Source organism: Phyllopteryx taeniolatus, chromosome 9 (genome assembly GCF_024500385.1).
Source record: "Phyllopteryx taeniolatus isolate TA_2022b chromosome 9, UOR_Ptae_1.2, whole genome shotgun sequence".
NCBI lineage: Eukaryota > Metazoa > Chordata > Actinopteri > Syngnathiformes > Syngnathidae > Phyllopteryx > Phyllopteryx taeniolatus.
Window position 1 is genome coordinate 11,813,255 of NC_084510.1, and position 19,845 is coordinate 11,833,099.

General features: G+C 41.6%; 1 protein-coding gene across 2 annotated transcripts; it reads left to right on the forward strand.

The window, feature by feature from the left end:
- The first annotated feature begins 493 nt into the window (after positions 1-493).
- ell2 (elongation factor for RNA polymerase II 2) lies at positions 494-18,949 on the forward strand. 2 transcript variants are annotated; one of them, XM_061783773.1, is made up of 12 exons: positions 494-768; positions 3,231-3,278; positions 5,334-5,485; positions 5,557-5,720; positions 8,419-8,678; positions 8,858-8,982; positions 11,595-11,664; positions 11,758-12,442; positions 13,985-14,060; positions 14,382-14,553; positions 14,663-14,707; positions 16,743-18,949. In XM_061783773.1, exons 1-12 carry the CDS (start codon positions 595-597, stop codon positions 16,854-16,856), a joined length of 2,085 nt encoding a protein of 694 aa, XP_061639757.1. In that variant the 5' UTR covers positions 494-594; the 3' UTR covers positions 16,857-18,949. The 2 variants fall into 2 exon arrangements, with proteins under 2 accessions (XP_061639757.1, XP_061639758.1); XM_061783774.1 differs by having other exon boundaries at positions 497-768; positions 5,361-5,485.
- Positions 18,950-19,845: the final 896 nt, after the last annotated feature.

Here is a 19,845-nt window from a genome sequence, read left to right on the forward strand (position 1 = left end):
GAAAGCACATCATCATATCGCATCATCTGTGAAGCGTAGTGGATGTAAAAATATCACATCAAATGCACTAATGCTTGACTTGTTTTATAGTGACAACAAAATCCAATATGGTGCATTTCACACAAGTGCGGTATTTAAATAATTGATGTTGATTTTATTTTATTTTTTACAAAGACTGCTACACGAACAGCAGAGTCTGGCCTATTGAGTGCAGAGGCTACCCTAAAGCAGCCCCAATAGGCTATGATCAGTTCTGCCATGTCAGCAAAACACTGCCGGCAGAGCCAGCTTTACCAAGATGTATGTATATTTGGGAATGAATGTTTACACCGGTACTGGATATGGAATTACTTCTTTTAGATTTAAATCTATTTGAAATAGCTTCCAAAGACAGGTGACCTACCACCGTGAGTGAGGCATTGTATTGTTCAGCTAGTGCTCACGTTAATAATACAGTGCAGAATGAGGAAAAGCACAAGCGCTGCTGTGGCTGGAAGAGTGAAGAACTAACCAATCGAGGAGTCAGGCCTGTGAGGAGCAATTGTAGTCCCTCCCCGGGCCGCTAAGGGCTGAGAGGGGAGCCGGTGCTGCTAAATGCTCGTGCCTCAGAGGGACGATGGTGGAGGGCTGGTAAACATGGCGGCGCTCTCCGAGGATGGGAGGTACGGATTAAATTGTGGCCAACACAGCGCAGACAGAGTCACCGTTCTGCACGTCAAATTGACCGAGACAGCACTGAGGGCGATTGACAGTTACCAAAATTGCACGGTGAGTGAAATGTATTCGCTTCGACTGAAAATGGCACTGAAATGACTGAAGCCCAACTGCCACGCACTGCTAAAGCTTACGTTAGCTCACTTGCTGGCAGCGAACATAAGCGCTCGAATTTCCACCGTTTTAGTCGAGTGTCGTTAAATTAATTAACAGGGAACGATGAATCGGGCTTTCTACGTTTGTGGCGAATGAGTTTTAAGAACTGACAAGCGTTGTTTAACCAAGAATATCTGTTGTAAACGATGACACTCCAAAAAAAAAAAAAAAAAAAAAAAAAAAAAACTTTCGTTAGCAGTCTGTTAGTGAGAAGCTTTAGTGCTGCTGTGTGGTCCATTTTCCTCAACTTACCCTTTTCCTAGACAAACTAATGTGCCTTTATTAACGTAGTAAAGTTAGAATGTCATGAAGACGAGGGCGAAGCTTGAAAAAAAGACTACCCGTGTTAATTTATTTTACTTATTCGTGTACGGAGGTTATTTGTGCAGTTCAAATATGCTGATAAAGTAAGCTAAAATGTAAATTACTCCTCTTTCAACTATGAGCGTGTCAAGCCAGTTTGTCATATGAGCCAAAGGTTTAGCCAAAAACTAAGTTAGGTTTAATTTTTAAAAAGCAACTTTGCATAATAAACTGGAAAGCCAGGCATCCCATTGCCAACGTACCCAGCATATTTTTCAAATAGTAAAATCTGACATGCTACCACTTTTTAGGCAAGATTATGAACATGTATGAGCAAGTGCTGCTGGTGTTTACTTGGATTTTTTTTTCATTTTGCTGTGTTTGCTGAGTCATTGAAATTCCTTTGCATGTCAGGCAAAGAGAAGGCTGATATTTGTATGTTACCCGTATCTCTCCACCTGTCTTATTGAACATTTAGTCATTTAGTTCACAATATACATTTTCTACTTAACATTTTAACAGTGTTTAGCTTGTGGGCGGCACAGTGGATGACTGGTTAGCATGTCTGTCTCCCAGTTCTGAGGAGCCAGGTTCAAATCTGGCCTCACCTGTGTGTGGTGTGTCGCCCAGATTCAAATGGGATTGGGTCCAGCACGCCTGCGACCCTAGTGGGGATAAGCAGTACAGAAGATGAATGAATGAATGTTTAGCTTGTATACTCGGTATCACCCTGGATCTTGGCAGAAGTAAGAATCTGTTAATTGTGTAAATCGGTGTGCTATTTGGTAAAACTTGGTGTGCTATTAGGAGGCTGCATAACTTTAGATATATTTAACTTACTAATCTTGAACGACGCATGCATGGTGTTACCTCACCAAGGTACGACAGGTGAGCTAAGCTGGAGAATCTGAGTTGTAGATGCCTGAAGTCTACCTGACCTCGCATTTGGCAACAACAATTGTTACACAACACTGACACAGCCTCGGGCCCCTCACGGCCGATGGGCCCAAGGTGAGTGGAGTGTTCAGAGGTCTAATGGCACTAATGAATGACACACATAAAACAAGCTGGATTTTACCCCCATTGTCAAACTTCATAGATGAAACAATTCAACATGCATTTAGATGTGACAAAATGGCAAACAAGGTTATTGCTAAGTTGAATGAATTCTTTTCAACCTAAATGGATGTTGTGATGTTGCTTTGCATACTGTGTTGGAGCGGGTTGCCATCGCTTGCTGACTGAGCAGCCAAACCTGCCAGCTTTTTGTTTCTTGCCCTCTGGGCAATGTGCGTTGTAGCTGAACTAGTCATCCTGCTACGGAGGCTGGCTATCTTTGCCTTTCTGTGGTGATCTGAAATGTGATCAGAACTGGTTGGTCTGTTTAATGGTGGGGAAGGGCGAGAGGAAGAGAGTCAGTCAGTGGTTTGGGGAGTAGAAGTTTAACAACCATGACAGAGATCATTCTGTCCCATTTAAAGTATTCTTTTATCTTTTGCTTATCCCAATCTATGTTTTATAATAAAATGCAGATTCCACTGAAATTGGCTAACGTAACCGTTTTAGAAGTCTTTTCTCCAGCTGTGAGGGAGCTGGGAGTCCAATGTGTCTTTGTCCTAACCTCCTGTGTAATGCAGCAGTGAAGCCTCTGCATATTTGTGGTAGTCGACGCCAGTCCAATTACACATGAAAACCTACATAAAGCTTTTCAGAAATAGCCGCTATCAAATAAGTACAGCTCCTTGCTTTGACACTGTGTATCAATCAGTAGCAAAGTAGCATAATGTCTTATATTGTGGCTTATTTTCTAAAATGCAGAATATACAGTAATAAGTTTCATTGTTGTTTGGCCAGTCTGGATGGTCTTCTTGGTGCGACAGGCCCCTAAGGCTCTGCTGCTGCGTCAAGATGTTTTCATTCCTTCGTGTCAATCAAATTTATTGCAGGTTTTCCTAAATTTAAGTTTGTGACAATAACCTCGAAAGGCTCTGCCAACTATATTTTACATTTGTGTGATGTTGCACTGTATTAAATGGCTTTTTTTCTTAATTTTGCAGAATGTATCCTCTTTGCAGCCAACAATACAATTCAAAGGACTCCAAGGGGTAAGAATATATTGGCATTTAGAGTAAATTGTTTATTTTGAAATACTTTGTAAAACGAGTAACAGCACTTCTTAATTTATTCTCTTTCTTAGTCAAGTTAAGCAGCTACTTCTTCTGTTTTAGCTCTAATCTGTGTTATTTTAGTAGTCAGTAACTGAAGATGTTTGTACTTATTTATGGCCTATTCATAGAATATGTTATCTTAAGAGACTGTGTGGGACAGATACCTTAAAAATTTGATAAAAATTACTTCAGATCTTCAATATTCTCTTAATTTCATCATTCATTCATTCATTCTTTCATTCTCTGCTGGTTATCTGGAGTTGGGTCACCGGGGCAGCAGCTTAAGCAGGGAAACCCAGACTTCCCTCTTGCCAGCCACTTCATCCAGCTCTTCTGGGGCGATCCCTATGCGTTAGTCTCTCTAGTGTGCCCTGCGTCGTCCCCTGGGCCTCCTCCCAGTGAGACGTTCGTACAACACCTCAACAGGGAGGTGTCCAGTAGGCATCCTAATCAGATGCCCGAGCCACCTCATCTGGCTCCTCTCAATGCAGAGGAGCAACAGTTCGACTCAGAGAACTGAACCACCCACCTAGAAATTATGTCCATAAAAGTTATGAACAACAGAATCGGTGACAGGGCAGTCTTGGCGGAGTCCGATCGTCACTGGAAACGACTCTGACTTACTGCCGGCTATGCGGTCGTACAGGGTCGCACGCTGACAAAACAACCCATATCAGGGGGTCCGGTACCCCATACTCTCGAAGCCCCCCCCACAGGACTCCCCCTAGGGACACGGTCAAATGCCTTCTCAAAGTCCACAAAGCACATGTAGACTGGTTGGACAAACTCCCATTCACCCTTGAGGACCCTGATGAGGGTGTAGAGCTGGTCCACTGTGCCATGGCCAGGATGAAAACCACAATCCTCCTCCTGAATATGAGATTTAACCTTCCGACGGACCCTCTTCTTAAAAAGGGGAACCACCACCCCGGTCTGCCAATCCAGAGGCACTGTCCTCTATGCACATGCGATGTTGCAGACACAAGTCTTTTAAACTTTCATAGAAAATGATTTGCTCCAAAAAATAAAATATCCACCTAAGATATTGATATCACTGAACCACCCACCTAACAGTTTTCAGATGTTGATATGGATCATCTGCACCAAATATACTGTGACAATGTGAGAAGTGAGAAGATTATTTTTTTTTATACCAAAACAGTCACATTTTTGTTTGAGAAAGCAACAATTGGCCTGAGTCCCCACAAGCAAATGAATACTTTTTTCCCCGAATTATACACTTTTGGCTGATTTTTTTTTAACATTAAAAATATAATTATCCATGAAATTCGCCATTCCCAATTTAAACAATACAATGTTGAGAGGTAACAGGAATTGAAAAAGTGTGCATTATATCCTTTCATGATCCTGGATGGGCTCTTCCCATTTTTATTGTGAGCTCTTGATATAATGATCAAGCATGGGAAACTTCCCTGGCTCCTGCACTATTGGAACTGGGTGAACTTAACACTTTATCTACGCACAGGTGCGCAACGGCGATGTTTTATCGTCAATCCACCGCCCAGTTATTAATAACCACCTACAGCAAAAATTGCAGTAATGCTATGGTGTATCACAAAGTGATGAATCATGACTGACGTAAATGTGCTTTGGCATGGATGAGTGCAACTCTGTGTGAGTACAGGCTGGGGTAACCATGCTTCAGCATGATGCAGGACAAGTGGCCAAGAGTCAGCGCATCCTTAAATTCTTGACCAGGTGGAATAAAAAAGAAGGGCGACAGAAGCAGCCATTCAATAACCTTCCTCAGGCCGAGTAAACATACCAAATTGCCTATTTTTACGACGAGTCTTATTAAAAATAAATTGCAATCCTCCTTACCACTCTGGATCATTCTCAGGGCACTGAATCAATCGCAGCTGGGCAGTCCAGTTGCAATCAATTCAATGCCCAGAGAATAAAATGACCTGTATGAATGAGAATATTCATAGGCACTCTGAATCATGTTGGACTTTCTGAAATAAATTGTAGTTTTGTTCCGTGTGTGGATTCTTTCAGCGCATTAAAATACCCAGGACAGATTCTTCTTCTGATGCCTCCCACAATTTTGATTTCTACCTGTCTAATGTTGGCAAAGACAACCCTCAGGGAAGCTTTGATTGCATCCATCAGTATGTTTCGAGGTAATGGCTGAATCGACTCTTCTTTGCCAGTGGCTCGTTCACCTTTACCTTGCATGCCTCATTGTCTCCAGCTCAGGGGCCTCTCACCTGGCATTGTTAGCGACAGTACAGGACAAGGTCACAATATGCGCTACGAATGACTCCTACCAGGTGACCCGGGAACGGATGACACAGGCTGTGGAGGATACACGTGAACGTGGAACCAAAGTCATCAAACCGGGGGGCCAGTACAGGGGTAAGGCCCTTCAGACGTCAGAATGACTACAGAGAATTATCTACTCTCCACTCTGTTTAAAACTGCCCCTTTTTGGGGACTGAATAGGTTAAATATGACCCGCCTGATTCTATACAAAGCCCTTATGGCTACTGACTAAGCCATTCTATCATCTCAGTCTTTTCCAGATTAACAGTCGGACTGATGAGGGCCAAAGGGAGAGTATGACAGGAAGGATGGTGAAATGACATTGATAACTTTGCATTCCTTGCAACTCTGGCTATATTAACAAATATTTTATCTATTCTTGTATTGCAAAACTAAATCAATTCCATTTTATCACAGTGTGATCGTACAGTGTTTTAAGTAAAGCATTCTGATAAAAATAATTTTCCTAGTAATCAATTTTTACAATTAAGAACTGTATTGCAGGAGAACACATTCATTCCCATTTACACCTGAACGCATCTCAAGCACTCACACAGCTGCGTGTGCCTGCCTCGTTTCATTCTGAAGAGCGAAATAGGAAATGCAGCAGGTGTACAATCTTTTAATCTCTTGAGCATGTCCCAGCAGGTCCCTCTGTTGGTCACTTTTAGTATAACAGTTGATTCACTGTAAATTACAGTACAGCAACAACGCAGCAGATCCTCCGATGTGACTATTGCGCACACGTACATCGCAGCGCTCAAGCAAAATATTTTGCACCCCTAATGTGTAGGGTGGTATATTTCTGTGACTGTGTGTGTGTGTGTGTGTGTGTGTGTGTGTGTGTTATGTTATATATTGCTATGGTGGATAATAATATGACTAATAACAAGGACCGAAACACCAGGAGTGAGTTTGTCATTTGACTATAACAAATGCATGTGAAGTTTGCATGCACAACAAGAATTGTGCAATAGAAAACTAAAACATGAAAATATTTTTTAGATGGTGTACAGGATTTGTCCTCAGTGTTCTTTTGCGGGTTGAGTCAAATGACTTTTAGAACAGGCCTACATCACACAGATGTCCATGCATACATAAATACAGTAAGGATGAAACTCATTTTTCACTTCTAAGCTACAAATTCCAATTCCAATGAAGCTGGGATGTTGTGAAAAGTGTAAATATTTTTGATTTACAAAACAATGATTTGCAAATCCTTTTCAACCTATATTCAGTTGAATACACTGCAAAGTACAAGATATTTCATTTTCAAATTGATTGCTTTTTCTTTTTGCAAATATCAACACATTTTCAATTTGATGCCTGCAACACATTCCAAAAAAGCTGGGAGAGGGGCATGTTTACCGCTGTTTTACATCACCTTTCCTTTTAACAACACTCAATAAGAGTCTGGGAATTGAGGACACTAATTGTTGAAGCTTTGTAGGTGGAATTATTTCCTATTGCTTGATGTACAGCGTCACTTGCTCAACCGTCAGGGGTCTTCGTAATCTGCTGCAAATTTTCAATGGGAGACAGGCCTGGACTTGTACTCTCACTCTTTTACTACAAAGCCATGCTGTTCTAACGCATGCAGAATGTAGCTAGGCATTGTTTTGCTGCATCAGCAGGGATGTCCCTGAAAAAGCCGTTCCTTGGATGGCAGCATATGTTCTTCCAAAACCTATATGTACCTTTTCAGCATTAACGGTGCCTTCACAGATGTGCAAGTTACCCATGGGCACTAACACAACTTAATTTTCCAAACAGGTGTTTTTTTTTTAGCATTCCCCAACTTTCCCACTATATTGTTGCCCCTGTCCCAGCTGTTTGGGAACGTGCTGCAGGCATCAAATAAAAAAGCTTGAAAACACAGGCTTTTTTTGTTGGGGCTCTCTGGATAGATTTGCACTAATTAGGCTATATAGAACCTGGGAAATTAGAGGAAACGCTGACAAAACGGGTAGCTGAAATGCTTGTTAGAAGCTGCTTTTGAGCTTCTTATGAGCATCTAATTAAAAATTGCAAGTGGAGCCTTAAAGACCCTGTAAAGGGACTTGAGAGGTTTGTTTCTAAATACGTTATACGAAGCCCAGTAACGCACTTGAGCTTTCTGGTATGGGTTGGCCCTGCCCCACTATATAACTACTTGAGTGGCTTCTCGGATCAGTGGTTTTCCTGCGCAATTGTGAGTTACATAGTTTTTTTATTACAAGGCACATTTCTATCACTACAGCATGCAGTTAGTCAGCAAGCTATTACTACAACCCAAAAAATTTATGTTTTATGGATGCCACAATTTACAGAACAGTTCAGTTTTGTTTATTTACATTCCCAAATGTTATGTATTTGTTGTTATTCTGGCTACCATAAGTTCAAATGCAAAGCATTGCGGGGTTTATAGCTAGCAGGAAGTAATTGCTCAAATGTCTGTTTGAGCCACAGGCTGAATAATGTGTGCTGCTGTGTTTCTATTACTTTTTTTTTACTTTTCTAAACCAAGTCACTGCAATTTATTATGGAGTTTAATTTCTGAATTGGTGACTGATTTGGACCTTTGCATAAAAAGGCAAACTGCTGACAGAAGATGCTTTCATCCATACTTAATTCCAAGTCTTAGGCTTGATTTCAGTAAGTAAATTGTGGATTTTGACTCTATACTTTCATAGCTACAGTGAAGGAGACAAGTTAATAACTGAGCAAGATCATCCATAACCATACAAAGCCAACGTCATAGCATGTAGAGCAGCTTGCTATGTGGTTAACATTAAATTCCCTCCGTCTCTAGGAAAGCAAGTACATGTCCGTAAACCAGCACTGTCAACACCTGAGGTTGTCCCAGAGCGCAAGCGATCAACACCCATCAACCCAGCCAATACTATCCGCAAGTGCCTTTCCAACAACCCTGTATCCCAGCGGCCATTTCGGGACCGTGCCGTTCATCTGTTGGCCCTAAGGCCCTACAAGAAGCTGGAAGTACTTGCCCGTTTGCAGCGGGATGGAATCAACCATAAGGACCGGAACTCCTTGGGGACCACTCTGCAACAGGTGTAATAAGTGTCATGGGTTTTGAACATCTCTTTGGCTTTTTTCTCAGTTCATTGCTGAACCCTATTTGCATGCACAGATGTGTGTCCACCACAGGATATGAGCAGTTTCTTAACACTTTGCACAGTTTTCATGCAGTCATAGCTGAACTTGAAACTATCTCTGTCTTTTCAAAACAGGTGGCAAACCTTAACCCCAAAGACAATACATATTCACTAAAGGATTTTGTTTACCGTGATGTCCAGAAAGACTGGCCTGGCTACTCTGAAGATGAGAAGATCCAGGTGGAGCGTATCATTGCTCGGTAATTTCTTGGACATTTATACTTAAGAATCTACACTTTGAGGACAAGGACCGGTTTAAACTCTGGTTGTAAAGTGGACTAACTACTGTATAAGGAATAGGGCTGCACTGTATTGTTTGAGCATGGTCCTCGAGATGTTCGCAGGCGCACTAGTCACATCGCAAGGTCCTGCGATGTAAGAGGCAAAATAGCTCTGCTAATCAACATGCACTGCGCGCATCATTACACTAATCACAATCGCACTGTGAAGAGTTTGACAGATAGCAAAACATTCTCTGAATAAGAAGCTAAAACGTTAATTATTTGTCACTCCCAGCTGTAATTTACTGTAAAACAAATAATTGAATGACTGTCTGCTACCAAAGTGCTAGCATACAATGATAAACTAGACGTGCTAATAAGATTAGTGACAATTTTACAGTAAATTATACAACACATGGAGCAGCCCGGAGTGTTATACTTATCTTCCTTTATGATCACTGAGGACACAGGAAGCAATTTCTTGCCTGCATTTAATGTATATAGTATAGCGCTTCAGAATGCAACGGACGAACGCAACAGATTATACTTGAGGATAGGGGGAGCGGTGGAGAGCTACGGCTACATTGAAGGGACGAACTTAAGGTGCACACAGCAACATGTTGTTTAAACTAATGCACTCATAGAAATACTAATGTATATTACACTTGTACAAAACAGATTGATTAAAAACAAATGAATAGTGTTAGGAATGTGCTAATGACTACAGTATAAGTGGGCATGAAAATAAATGATTTTAACTTCGTCTGGCTGGACTCTTACCTGCTCAATACTACAGTGCATTTAAATAGAGAGAGACTTTACAGAAATGACTCAGTATACTTCTGTAGTCCATTAAGCATAGTTTAACACTAGTTTATTTGATGCAAATACAGAAAGGGCAAAAGAGAAATGCATGCTGGTTCCCACATCACGAGTATGGCATGATGTATTTTGTTCACATTGCAATACATCTAGGATTTGTTTTCCCCGCCAATATTGGTAAGACTAATATGAAAAATAAATTTCACCTATATAGCATATAATACCTGCGTTTTCAAACCAGAGTAAAGTTATTAACATCAAATCTAATCTGCCAGTTTGAAAGGATCTATGCTTTTTATGCAATAACTGTCATTCAGAAGCCAGGGATAAAATGGCCCCATTGCCCTGAGAGTTAATGTTGATTACCAATAATTCAGGTTTATTGCTGAGGTTAGTGACTTTTCTGGCTTTTCTTACGACTCGCCTTCTTTTCCTTCCGGCTTGTCCTGTTAAGGGTCGTGACTAGTTTTCAAAAAAGGGAGTAATGACTTTAATTCCCGCAAACACATGAACAACATGAAATCTTTTTCCATGTGTGACAAGAAAGGAGCCCAGTGGAAGGCAATCATGGAGTGAACATTCACAAGACAGTGCCCATACCGTATATGCTTTGTAAAAGCATGGATTTATCAACGTTTGACACTTGTGACCCTGATGTATATTTACAAGCTCCAAATTTTTTGCCATGGTCGCCTAACCACACCTGTACAGCTTTGAGTGAAGTTTGTGAGAGAACTGGAGGGGGTGTAATGTTAAACTTTCGACAACAGAAGTATGGACCAACCGAGCCAAACAGTTTGATGACTCACTGTATAATGTTGAAGGGATAGTTTGCAGTTTTCAAACTGGTAGCGGGAATTAAATGTAGCCTCACTTCACTCCCCCTTTCCCCCTCAAGTCTCAAGACCAAAGCCACGTCCCTCACTGACATGTAACTGAAGCACGCTATAAAGTGTTGGACGAGTACGCTTCTCACTTACCGGTGTGTCAAAGACAGGCCACTGGCAGCTCGTTCTTTCAGCCTTCCTTTTAGTGCATTAACTCTCACCCCGTCAGGACGGTGGCTCTGCGTGTTCGAAACCCAGTGGTGGCTGGACTCGTAGGACACCACCGTTGCATATGTTAAGCCTAGTTTTGTCTCGAGAGCTTTACAATTCCTTTTAACTTTTGTTGCTAACCGGAGGTAAATAATTCAGCCAAGGAAACAAGTCTGTATGGCTGCTGGCAGTGCCCACGAGGCTGCGGTGTGTGTATGGCAAATGAAAACAGCTCATCCACGCCGTCTGTCTCTACATTATTTGATTGGTTATTCTTCCTCGTGGAGGCTTTGTAAAATCATCCATCTCTGGCCCAATCTTATGCTTCTCACATTATTTTAATTATTATTTTGAAAACAAAGATCCTTTTATTATTCCACTGTCAGGTCATATGAAGTGTTCCCTCGCTATATCGCGGTTCACCTGTTGCAGATTCAGTGCTTTGCGGATACATTTTTTTGTCCCCCAGAAAGCGGGAGACAACATGTTTTGAATAATGTCATTGTCATTTGCTGTTTCTATAAGCCAAGGGGAAACAAATAAATAAAAATTTAATATGGTATTTTTGTTGGGGGGCTGGGAACAGATTTTATTTTAAGGACATTGCACGCTTCTGTAATATTAAACTACTGACAGCAATTAGTTTCTGTAATATTTTTTTCTTGTTGCAAGGTGGGTTTTTTTGTGTGCTCTTTTCTAAATTCACATGTTCACATTGTCCTTCTTCAACAGCAAACTAGGTCTTCCTACTGAGGCGCTCTCAAACAGCTCTCCCAAAGACAGTTTACCTTCATCCCCTCGGGTACCTTTTGCATACAAAAACAGTCCTCTCTCAAGCGCGCACATGTGCACACACACACTTCCTACCTTCTAAAATATTGTTTCCCCTTTACAGAAGCGCCAGCCAGATTTTGACTTTATAGATCCTTTGGCGCCAAAGAAAGCCCGCATCTCTCACCTCAGCAATCGTGGGCCAGCCACATCTTTATCATCATCATCATCCTCAGACCGCCGTGAGGCTGACGGAAGCCCCAGCGCTAAATGCTCTTCTCTGCCCTCCAATGTCATCTTGGGTCCTCCCAGCCATCTCCCAATTCCCTCTCACCCTCCAGCACCCTCTCACCAGCAGCCTAGCCCAGCCTCCAGCTCGAATTCCCCCAGCACGCCCGAGGGCTGCGGCACCCAGGACCTGCCCGTGGACCAGAGTTCCTCCTGCAGGGACCCTTCACCAAGTTCCTTGTCATCTGATAGAGCCTTGCAGCAGCATAATCAGCCCCCAATCCCGGTGGCCACACCAGTTGCCTCACCGAGCCCTCCACCCTGTACCTCAGTCACTGTTACCTCCACTGTGATCAGCAGCTCTCCCTTGTCCACTGGTGACAACAGGAAGTTCAAGAAGAAGTCCAAAAAGCACAAAGATAAGGATCACCTGCGAGACAAAGGGAAACGGACAGAAAGGGGCAGCAACAGATCTCCAAGTGTAGTCGAGCAGGCTAAGGAGAATCGGAAATCTAAAAAGAGGCAGAATGTTGAGGATGAAAAAAGAGAAGTTACCGACAAGAATCAACCCACATATCGAGGTGCGTTTCTGATGATTACGTTCCGTAAGTCTGATGTCTGTCCATTGCATATTTAATTGAATTTTATACCTTGGATGTTCATCTATTCCCTGCTTTTCCTGTGCATTTTCCACTGTCGCACATTTATTCGAACCTCTTTTAGAAAATTGCATCATGTAATGCTTAAATTGAAACTTTAGTTCAAAATTCAGACTTGTGGATCAATGTTGTCTCAGAGGATACGTATGATAACAGAATAATGACACTACCTTTGTGCCAGTATCTAATGCCAACTTTTTATGAAGGTCTCTAAACACCAGGTCTCTGCCAGTACAATAACAAAAAAGCTAAATTATGTAGATCCAGAAATTCCGGGTCAAAATCTGATTTTAGATGGAACTATACTGTATTTCAGTGTTTTAAAATTGTTGTCATTCCAACCCAAAGTACTGCATAATCGATCGTCCCTCAACCAATTTTTGCAATTTCAGTGTTTACATCGCAAACATTTGCCAAATGACTCTTAACATGCATTTGATTATAGTATGACACAACTGGGTGGCACGGTGGTCAACTGGTTAGCACAGCTAGCTCACAGTTCAGAGGTCGTGGATTCGTTTTTGGGCTCCGGCCTCCCTTGTGTGGAGTTTGCATGTTTTCCCCGTGCTTGTGTGGGTTTTTTCTGGGCACTCCAGTGTCCTCCCACATTCCAAAAATATGCATGTTAGGATCATTGAAGACTAAACTGCTCATTGGTGTGAATATGAGTGGGAAGGGTTTGTGTCTATATATGCCCCAAGTCTGCTGGGATAGGCTCCAGTACACTCGTGAACCTAATGAGGATAAGTGGAACAGGAATTGGATGGATGATAAAGTTTTTTTAACTGGACAGTTAAATTGGGATGATACCCAGACGTACCGGTACATATTCAAGTGTCCCAAATATTTTGTCATTAACAACTCTGCTTCATATAAATGGGATCCACACAATAAAATAGTTATTCTCATATCCTCCACAGTCGAAACCTCTCAAGTGAATTTAATTAAAGATAAACACTGAGATCTTCGTAAACGAGAACAGCTTGAGGTCAACCCAGGTATAACTGAGCTATAGATGTGGGTGTGACAGTGCCAGTGTGGATAAGAAGATCAGTAGTATTAGGGTTTGGAAAGTAAAGGCATTCAAATGGTTAGCCAACTCCCAAGTCTAATTGTTTAATTGTACAGACTTTAAAAATACATACTTGGTAAGCACACAAAAGCTCCAGTTGCTTTAGTCTTTTTTTTCTTTTTTCTGTTTTAAATAGTATTTAATTAGGCAGTGTGATCATTTAGTAAAGTATGATAATTACCCACATTTATGGTGACAACCAAAGGAAGGTATGTGTTTGAAAAAGACTTCCATACCAACAAATGAGGTATAAAGTAATACATGTTCATTAACACGTGTGTGCTTTGCTCTCAGGCTACTCAGAAAAAAAGAGAAGAATCCGGGCCAATCGAACAAGTCGGATATAAAGTAGTACATGTTCAAGACATTAACAGTGTGTGCTTTCCTCTCAGACTACTCAGAAAAAGAGAAGAATCCGGGCCAATCCACTGTATTCACATCCACAATTGAGGCGCCTGACTATGAAACGTAAGTTGCCCTGACAGAAAATGGTCCATTCAAATGAAAGCAGCATTATGTTTTAAATACTAAACAAGTTATGACAAAGTGCAAAGATGGAGTGGGAAGTTCCATTTCTTCTTTCACCATCAGGGAACCACTAACAAAAGGTGTCTGGGCTCAGTCTGCACCAATCTGTCTCTAATATTTACAAACTGGAGAAATGCCATGTCACATTTAATTCCACATCACTTTACATTTAAAATAATCCTCACAAGTAATTCTAATCCCTCCCTTCACCGAGTTAAACACAGAAACTATGACACCTGCCCATCCTTTTGGGGTTTTTAGGAAGTACACGGCACTGGTGTCCACAGACCAGAGGCAGCGCTACAAGAACGACTTCAACGCTGAGTACGATGAGTACCGTCTGCTGCACGCCCGCGTGGAGAACATAACACGCCGCTTCACACAGCTGGATTCGCAGTGCCGGAAGCTGGCACCAGGCACCAAAGAGTATCAGGTCATCTTTTTTTTCTTGTTGTAAAATCCTACTGGTTGATATAAGCAGAAGCATACAGTTGGCTCGTTGGCTCACGAGTGCTCATGGGTGCTTTTATTTTATTTTGTAGAAGGTCCAAGAAGAAGTCTTGAAAGAGTACAAAAAGATGAAACAAGTAAGCAGCCACATTGTAACATCTCTCTGAATCTTATGTACTGTATTTCCTCCCTCATGAACTTCCTTTCTTTCAATAGTGTTTTCCACTGAAAACAAATAAGCACCTCACCCTCAATAGACTCCTCTCTTTTTCTGCTCAGGAAAAAAAAACACAATTTATCTGGACTACAACAAATACAATCAGTAATCACTTGGCTCCTTTCATATTGCTCACACATTGATGCTAAAGAGTTTGTTGCTAACTCTTGCTTGCCAAACGGCAGCACCCGCCAGAGCACATAACATCTCTCAGCTATATTAGAAATGCATGGCATCTTACAGGCTGCTAATTCAATTTTGGAAACGCACTGGCTGTGCAGTATTAAGGATGATCCTGCATTATGGGGGGATGGTGTCTTTTGCTGCTGAGAAGCATAAATTTGGTTGTCAAATTCTGAGAACTTTGACTATAATGTACATTGAGCATGTGACACAAGTACCCTTTAACTTACCGTATTTTCACGACCATAGGGCGCACCATATTAAAAGGCGCAGTCTCAGTTACGGGGTCTGTTTCTATATTTAACACATACATAAGGCGCACCTGCCGTATTATTGGGCGCAGGCATGATAAAGCATACGCTAGCTTAAAACATACATTAGCATGCATGCACGCTAAAACAATGTTTTTAAAAAAGAAGCGGGAGCAAAACTGAGTTCGGTTGTACTTTATTGACGCATTTAACAATGTACTCTCGTTATTTTTTTTTATCAATCCTCATCCACAAATCCATCAAATTCCTCATCTTCTGTATCCGAAATGAACAGCTGGGCAAGTTCTCCATCAAACATGCCAGGTTCCCTCTCGTCATTGTCGGAGTTAGTCTCGTTGCCGTGCGGCTCCTCACAATTGATGCCGGCTTTTACGAAAGCTCGAACAACAATGCAAGCAGACACGTTAGCCCAAGCATCCACAATCCATTCACAAATTGTGGCATAACTCACTCGGTGCTGCCTCCAAGTCTTAGTAAAACTGTGTTCGCCATCTATCATCCATCGCTTCAACACAGCTCGCAACTTTGCTTTGAACGCCCTGTTTACACGGATGTCCAGCGGTTGGAGTTCCTTAGTCAAGCCTCCCGGAATGATGGCAAGCTTCCTTACTTGCACTCAGTCAAATGGTGACTTGAGACGCTTCTCCCGGCTGTTCTTTGCTCATTAATCCATTGCTCGAGTTGGTCTTCCAACTCGGGCCACCTGACCTTGTTTCCTCAAAAACTCAGCTTCGTCTTCTTGACTTGGCGAAGCTCGTTTTCCTGCTTCCTCCACTTGCGAACCATGCATTCGTTGATCTCAAATTCTCTCGCGGCTGCTCGATTCCCATGTTCCTCCGCGTAACTGATAGCTTGCAGTTTAAACTGTGCTTTGTAAGCATGTCTCTTTGTAGGTGCCCTTTTCTTGGGTCCTTAGCCAAACCGATGTTGTTTTGCACAATGCACATACCGGCGCTATATACCTACTGCGGGCGTGCCTTTAGCGTCCTCTTTCACGCGCACCCTTCCCCCTTTAACGTCCGCCTTTCCTCTATATAAGCAGCGTGTCGGCATGAAATGCTCCCAGTCAGTCAAGCGGAGCGCTCATCAAAGTCACACAACATTTACAGATGTTCTAACTTGGTGCACACATAAGGCGCGCCACATTATAGGGCGCCCTGTCCATTTTGGAGAAAATTTAAGATGAGACTAGGTATTTTAGAGGGTGGTCATTATCCTGGTCCTTGGAGAGCTTTTTTTTTTGTTTGTTTTTGTTTTTTTTGTTTTTTGTTTTTGTTTTTTGTTTTGTCTTTTTCTTCTTTCTCTCCACGCTGCCTTAACCAATAAAAATGTTTATGAAAAAAGGCTTTCTCCTAACTGCTTAACCTTAATAGTGGCCCCGGTCCTCTCTGTGGTGGAATATCCGCCACTATATGAGGAAATATAATATTTTGTCACAGTTTTCCTTGTTTATCCCTGCACTAGTTATGGTCTAACATTATGTGCCTGTTGTGATTCCAGCATAGCCCCAACTACCACAGTAACAAACAGCGCTGTGAGTATCTGCACAACAAGCTGGCACACATCAAGCGGCTGATAGCAGATTTTGACCGACGGCGAGCCCAAACCTGGTGATGAGAGTCCTCTCGCCACGTCACTGATCAGTATTGTCCAACCAAGAGTGGGGGTGGGGGGGGGGGGGAGGTCCAACTGACTCTCCTTTATTAACACCCCCACAGTTGCTGCCTATTCCCCCTTTCCTTATTTGCCCTTATCCCACTTTTCTTCTTTCATTCCTTCTTTTTCCAAGCTTTGATTCCACAGGCTGCAATTGGCCTGAAATGTTCTGAATCCCATATTGACTTACTTTACCCTATCACTTATGGCTCCACCACCCCCATTTTTTTCTCCTTTTCTTTCTCTGAGGCATTGTGGATGTTTCCATAAGTGGGGGCTATACAAAGAGCAAATCGGTTTTGGTGAACTTTTCATCTCTTCTTAGCGTTTGAAAGACTTTATCTTGCAGGAATTAAAAGTATTTTTGAGCATAAGAGAAACTATTAACTTGTATTTAAGAAAAATAAGATCTATTTATTTTGGGACTTGTAGTGCAAAGAGTCCGCTGTTGATTTAACTTTTGCTAACCAACGCAAAAAACAATTATTGGCCTTATCGGTTTTGACATTGTCAAACCATTTTGCACATAAGATCCAGATATCTTTTTTTGGCAAAAATGTCTCCTGCATCATTGCTGTCCTCTCATGCTGGTGGAGGCCACATGACACAGGGCCGAGCACGAGAACCAACAGCAAGGGTGTGCAATGGGGAAATTAGTGAGCCGATGTGTCTATGGATTGTAAACTGTTCTAATGGCCATGTGGGGTGTTGAGGGAATTAAATGTAGAGACCTCCTCGGGAGCAGTGTTCCCCCTGCACCAAGAGTGTTGATGTCAAAGGTGCATTATGGGTGCCTTAAGGTGTTTCAACTCGATTTTGGTGTAGGTTCACCCTTTTGGTGGATAGTCTATACAAAGGAACTACAACTGCCTAGGAAAAGGCTGTGTGCGTGCGTGCGTGCGTGCGTGCGTGCGTGTGTGTGTGTGTGTGTGTAAGCAGAAAACGGCAATGTGACGCCTGTGTTACAAATTGTATGTGGGGGGGGGGTGTTTGAATGATTGTATGATTGTGCAAGATTAAGGGGGGAAATGTGGAGGAAAAAAAAGAAACAAACTGAAAATAAGAAGGAAAGAAAAAGCTGCTATTGTGTTTGACCAGCCAGAGCACTCAGGATCAACCTGGTTGGAGTAACAAATGAGATGTTTGTCAGTTCTGACTTGCTTCTTCTGCTGTGTTGTTGATGTTCTTCACCAAGGTCATTCACCAGAGGACAAATGTCTTATCAGATCAAATGTATTTGATCATTTTGAGTTCTGCAATGCATTGATGCTTAAAAGTGGTATTCAATATAAAAATATATATATTTTTGAGTCTTTGTTAACAAGGGAAACATTGTTTACAAAACCTGTGTTATAATCTTAATAATTAAATACTTCTCTGGTACATTTACATGGAGTAGCATTTATGATTGGGAATTGGATGGCTGGGGAGGTTATTTTGCCACTGGCCCCCAGGAGGAAAAAAAATTCCCTTTGTGCTGCACGGTGTCAATGCTGCCGCCGTGCAAATTGAAAGTACCATTCTCTAGGCATGGGCCCTTAAAATCGTCATCAATTTCCTCCACCTCATGGCGCTCCTGGCCACAGATAACGGAAAGGGGAACTCAAATCTCGCTTTTAGAACTACCACCAGCTGTGATTGAGCTCAATAAACAGTCACAATTCACGATTTCCTTGTTTAGGAAACAAAGTCACCACTTTTATGTTGGAGTTGTCAAAGCAGACTTGGCGTATTCATTCTATTTGGTCCTCATTAGCCACGTGAAACTATGCATAAGGCAAGGGCTTTTACATTCTGTACATATTGTACAGTTATGTCACCCCAGCAACCAAAGAGATATGCTGTCATTCATTTTCACAAAAAAAATAAAAAAAACTCCGCTTGAAATGTTCTCATGACCTCTTAAATGTATTAACAGAAGATAAGCAAATGCCCTGGCAATATCCAGCCATGGATTGAGAAAAAAAATGAAGTGGATTTGGAGCAAAATCTGATAATGGCCAAATAAAAATGTGCAAGCTGTTTCAATAAAATCCACTTTGTTTTACCAACAGGAATTATGTCTTTCATCATGTACTATTTGAAATTGAACATGGATCAGTTTTGGGAGATTGTGAATAAACTGCTTAGTGTCTTTATTATTGTGTTATATATAATCAAATATTGGTCACCATTCTCATTAAAAGCGCTCAACACTGACAATTGTAATTCCTGTTTATAAAAAAAAAAAAGACTTATTTGTCTGCTTCCTCTAGTGTTGATCAAGGACAGAAAAGCAATGTGATAATGATGCTCCAGCATTGTCAGAAATATGCTAAGCCCCTTACAGACTGCAGGTGGTTCTTGGCACATCCGTCATACATTTTGACGTTAGAAACAGCACAGTATGAAGTACTTTGCACAGTGGCGTATCATGTCACCACACGGGACAAAGAAGCACACGCAGTTACTACTGTACTTGGTATTTCTCATTTGATTATTTTACATTTATTCGAAGTGTTTTCCAAATAGCCACTGTAAATGTGATCGGACAAACTCTTGCGTCACCTCTATATTCCTGTATTAGAAATTCCCTTGTTTTTTTTCCTGCGGACCCATCTTCATATAGTCACTGTACTCACCTATTTGCATGTTTTTCTGCTATTTTTGCAATGTCCAAATATGCCACAAGATGGTCCCAAAGCCCTGGCTAATAGGAATGTAGTAATTGGTATCAAGGAAGTACTATACCATGGTACCCCGACCTTACTAATATATTTTTTTCCATGACCAAGTTTAGAACTCAATTTACTCGAATGGCAAATCAGTTTTCCCCATTGAAATTAATTGAAATGTCAATCTGTTCCAGCCCCCCAAAACACACCACCATGTTTTATGTTTTTAATTAAGCGCTGTCCTTTAAAATATAAATATAATAAAAGAGAATGGAAAGAAACAAACTGGTTTT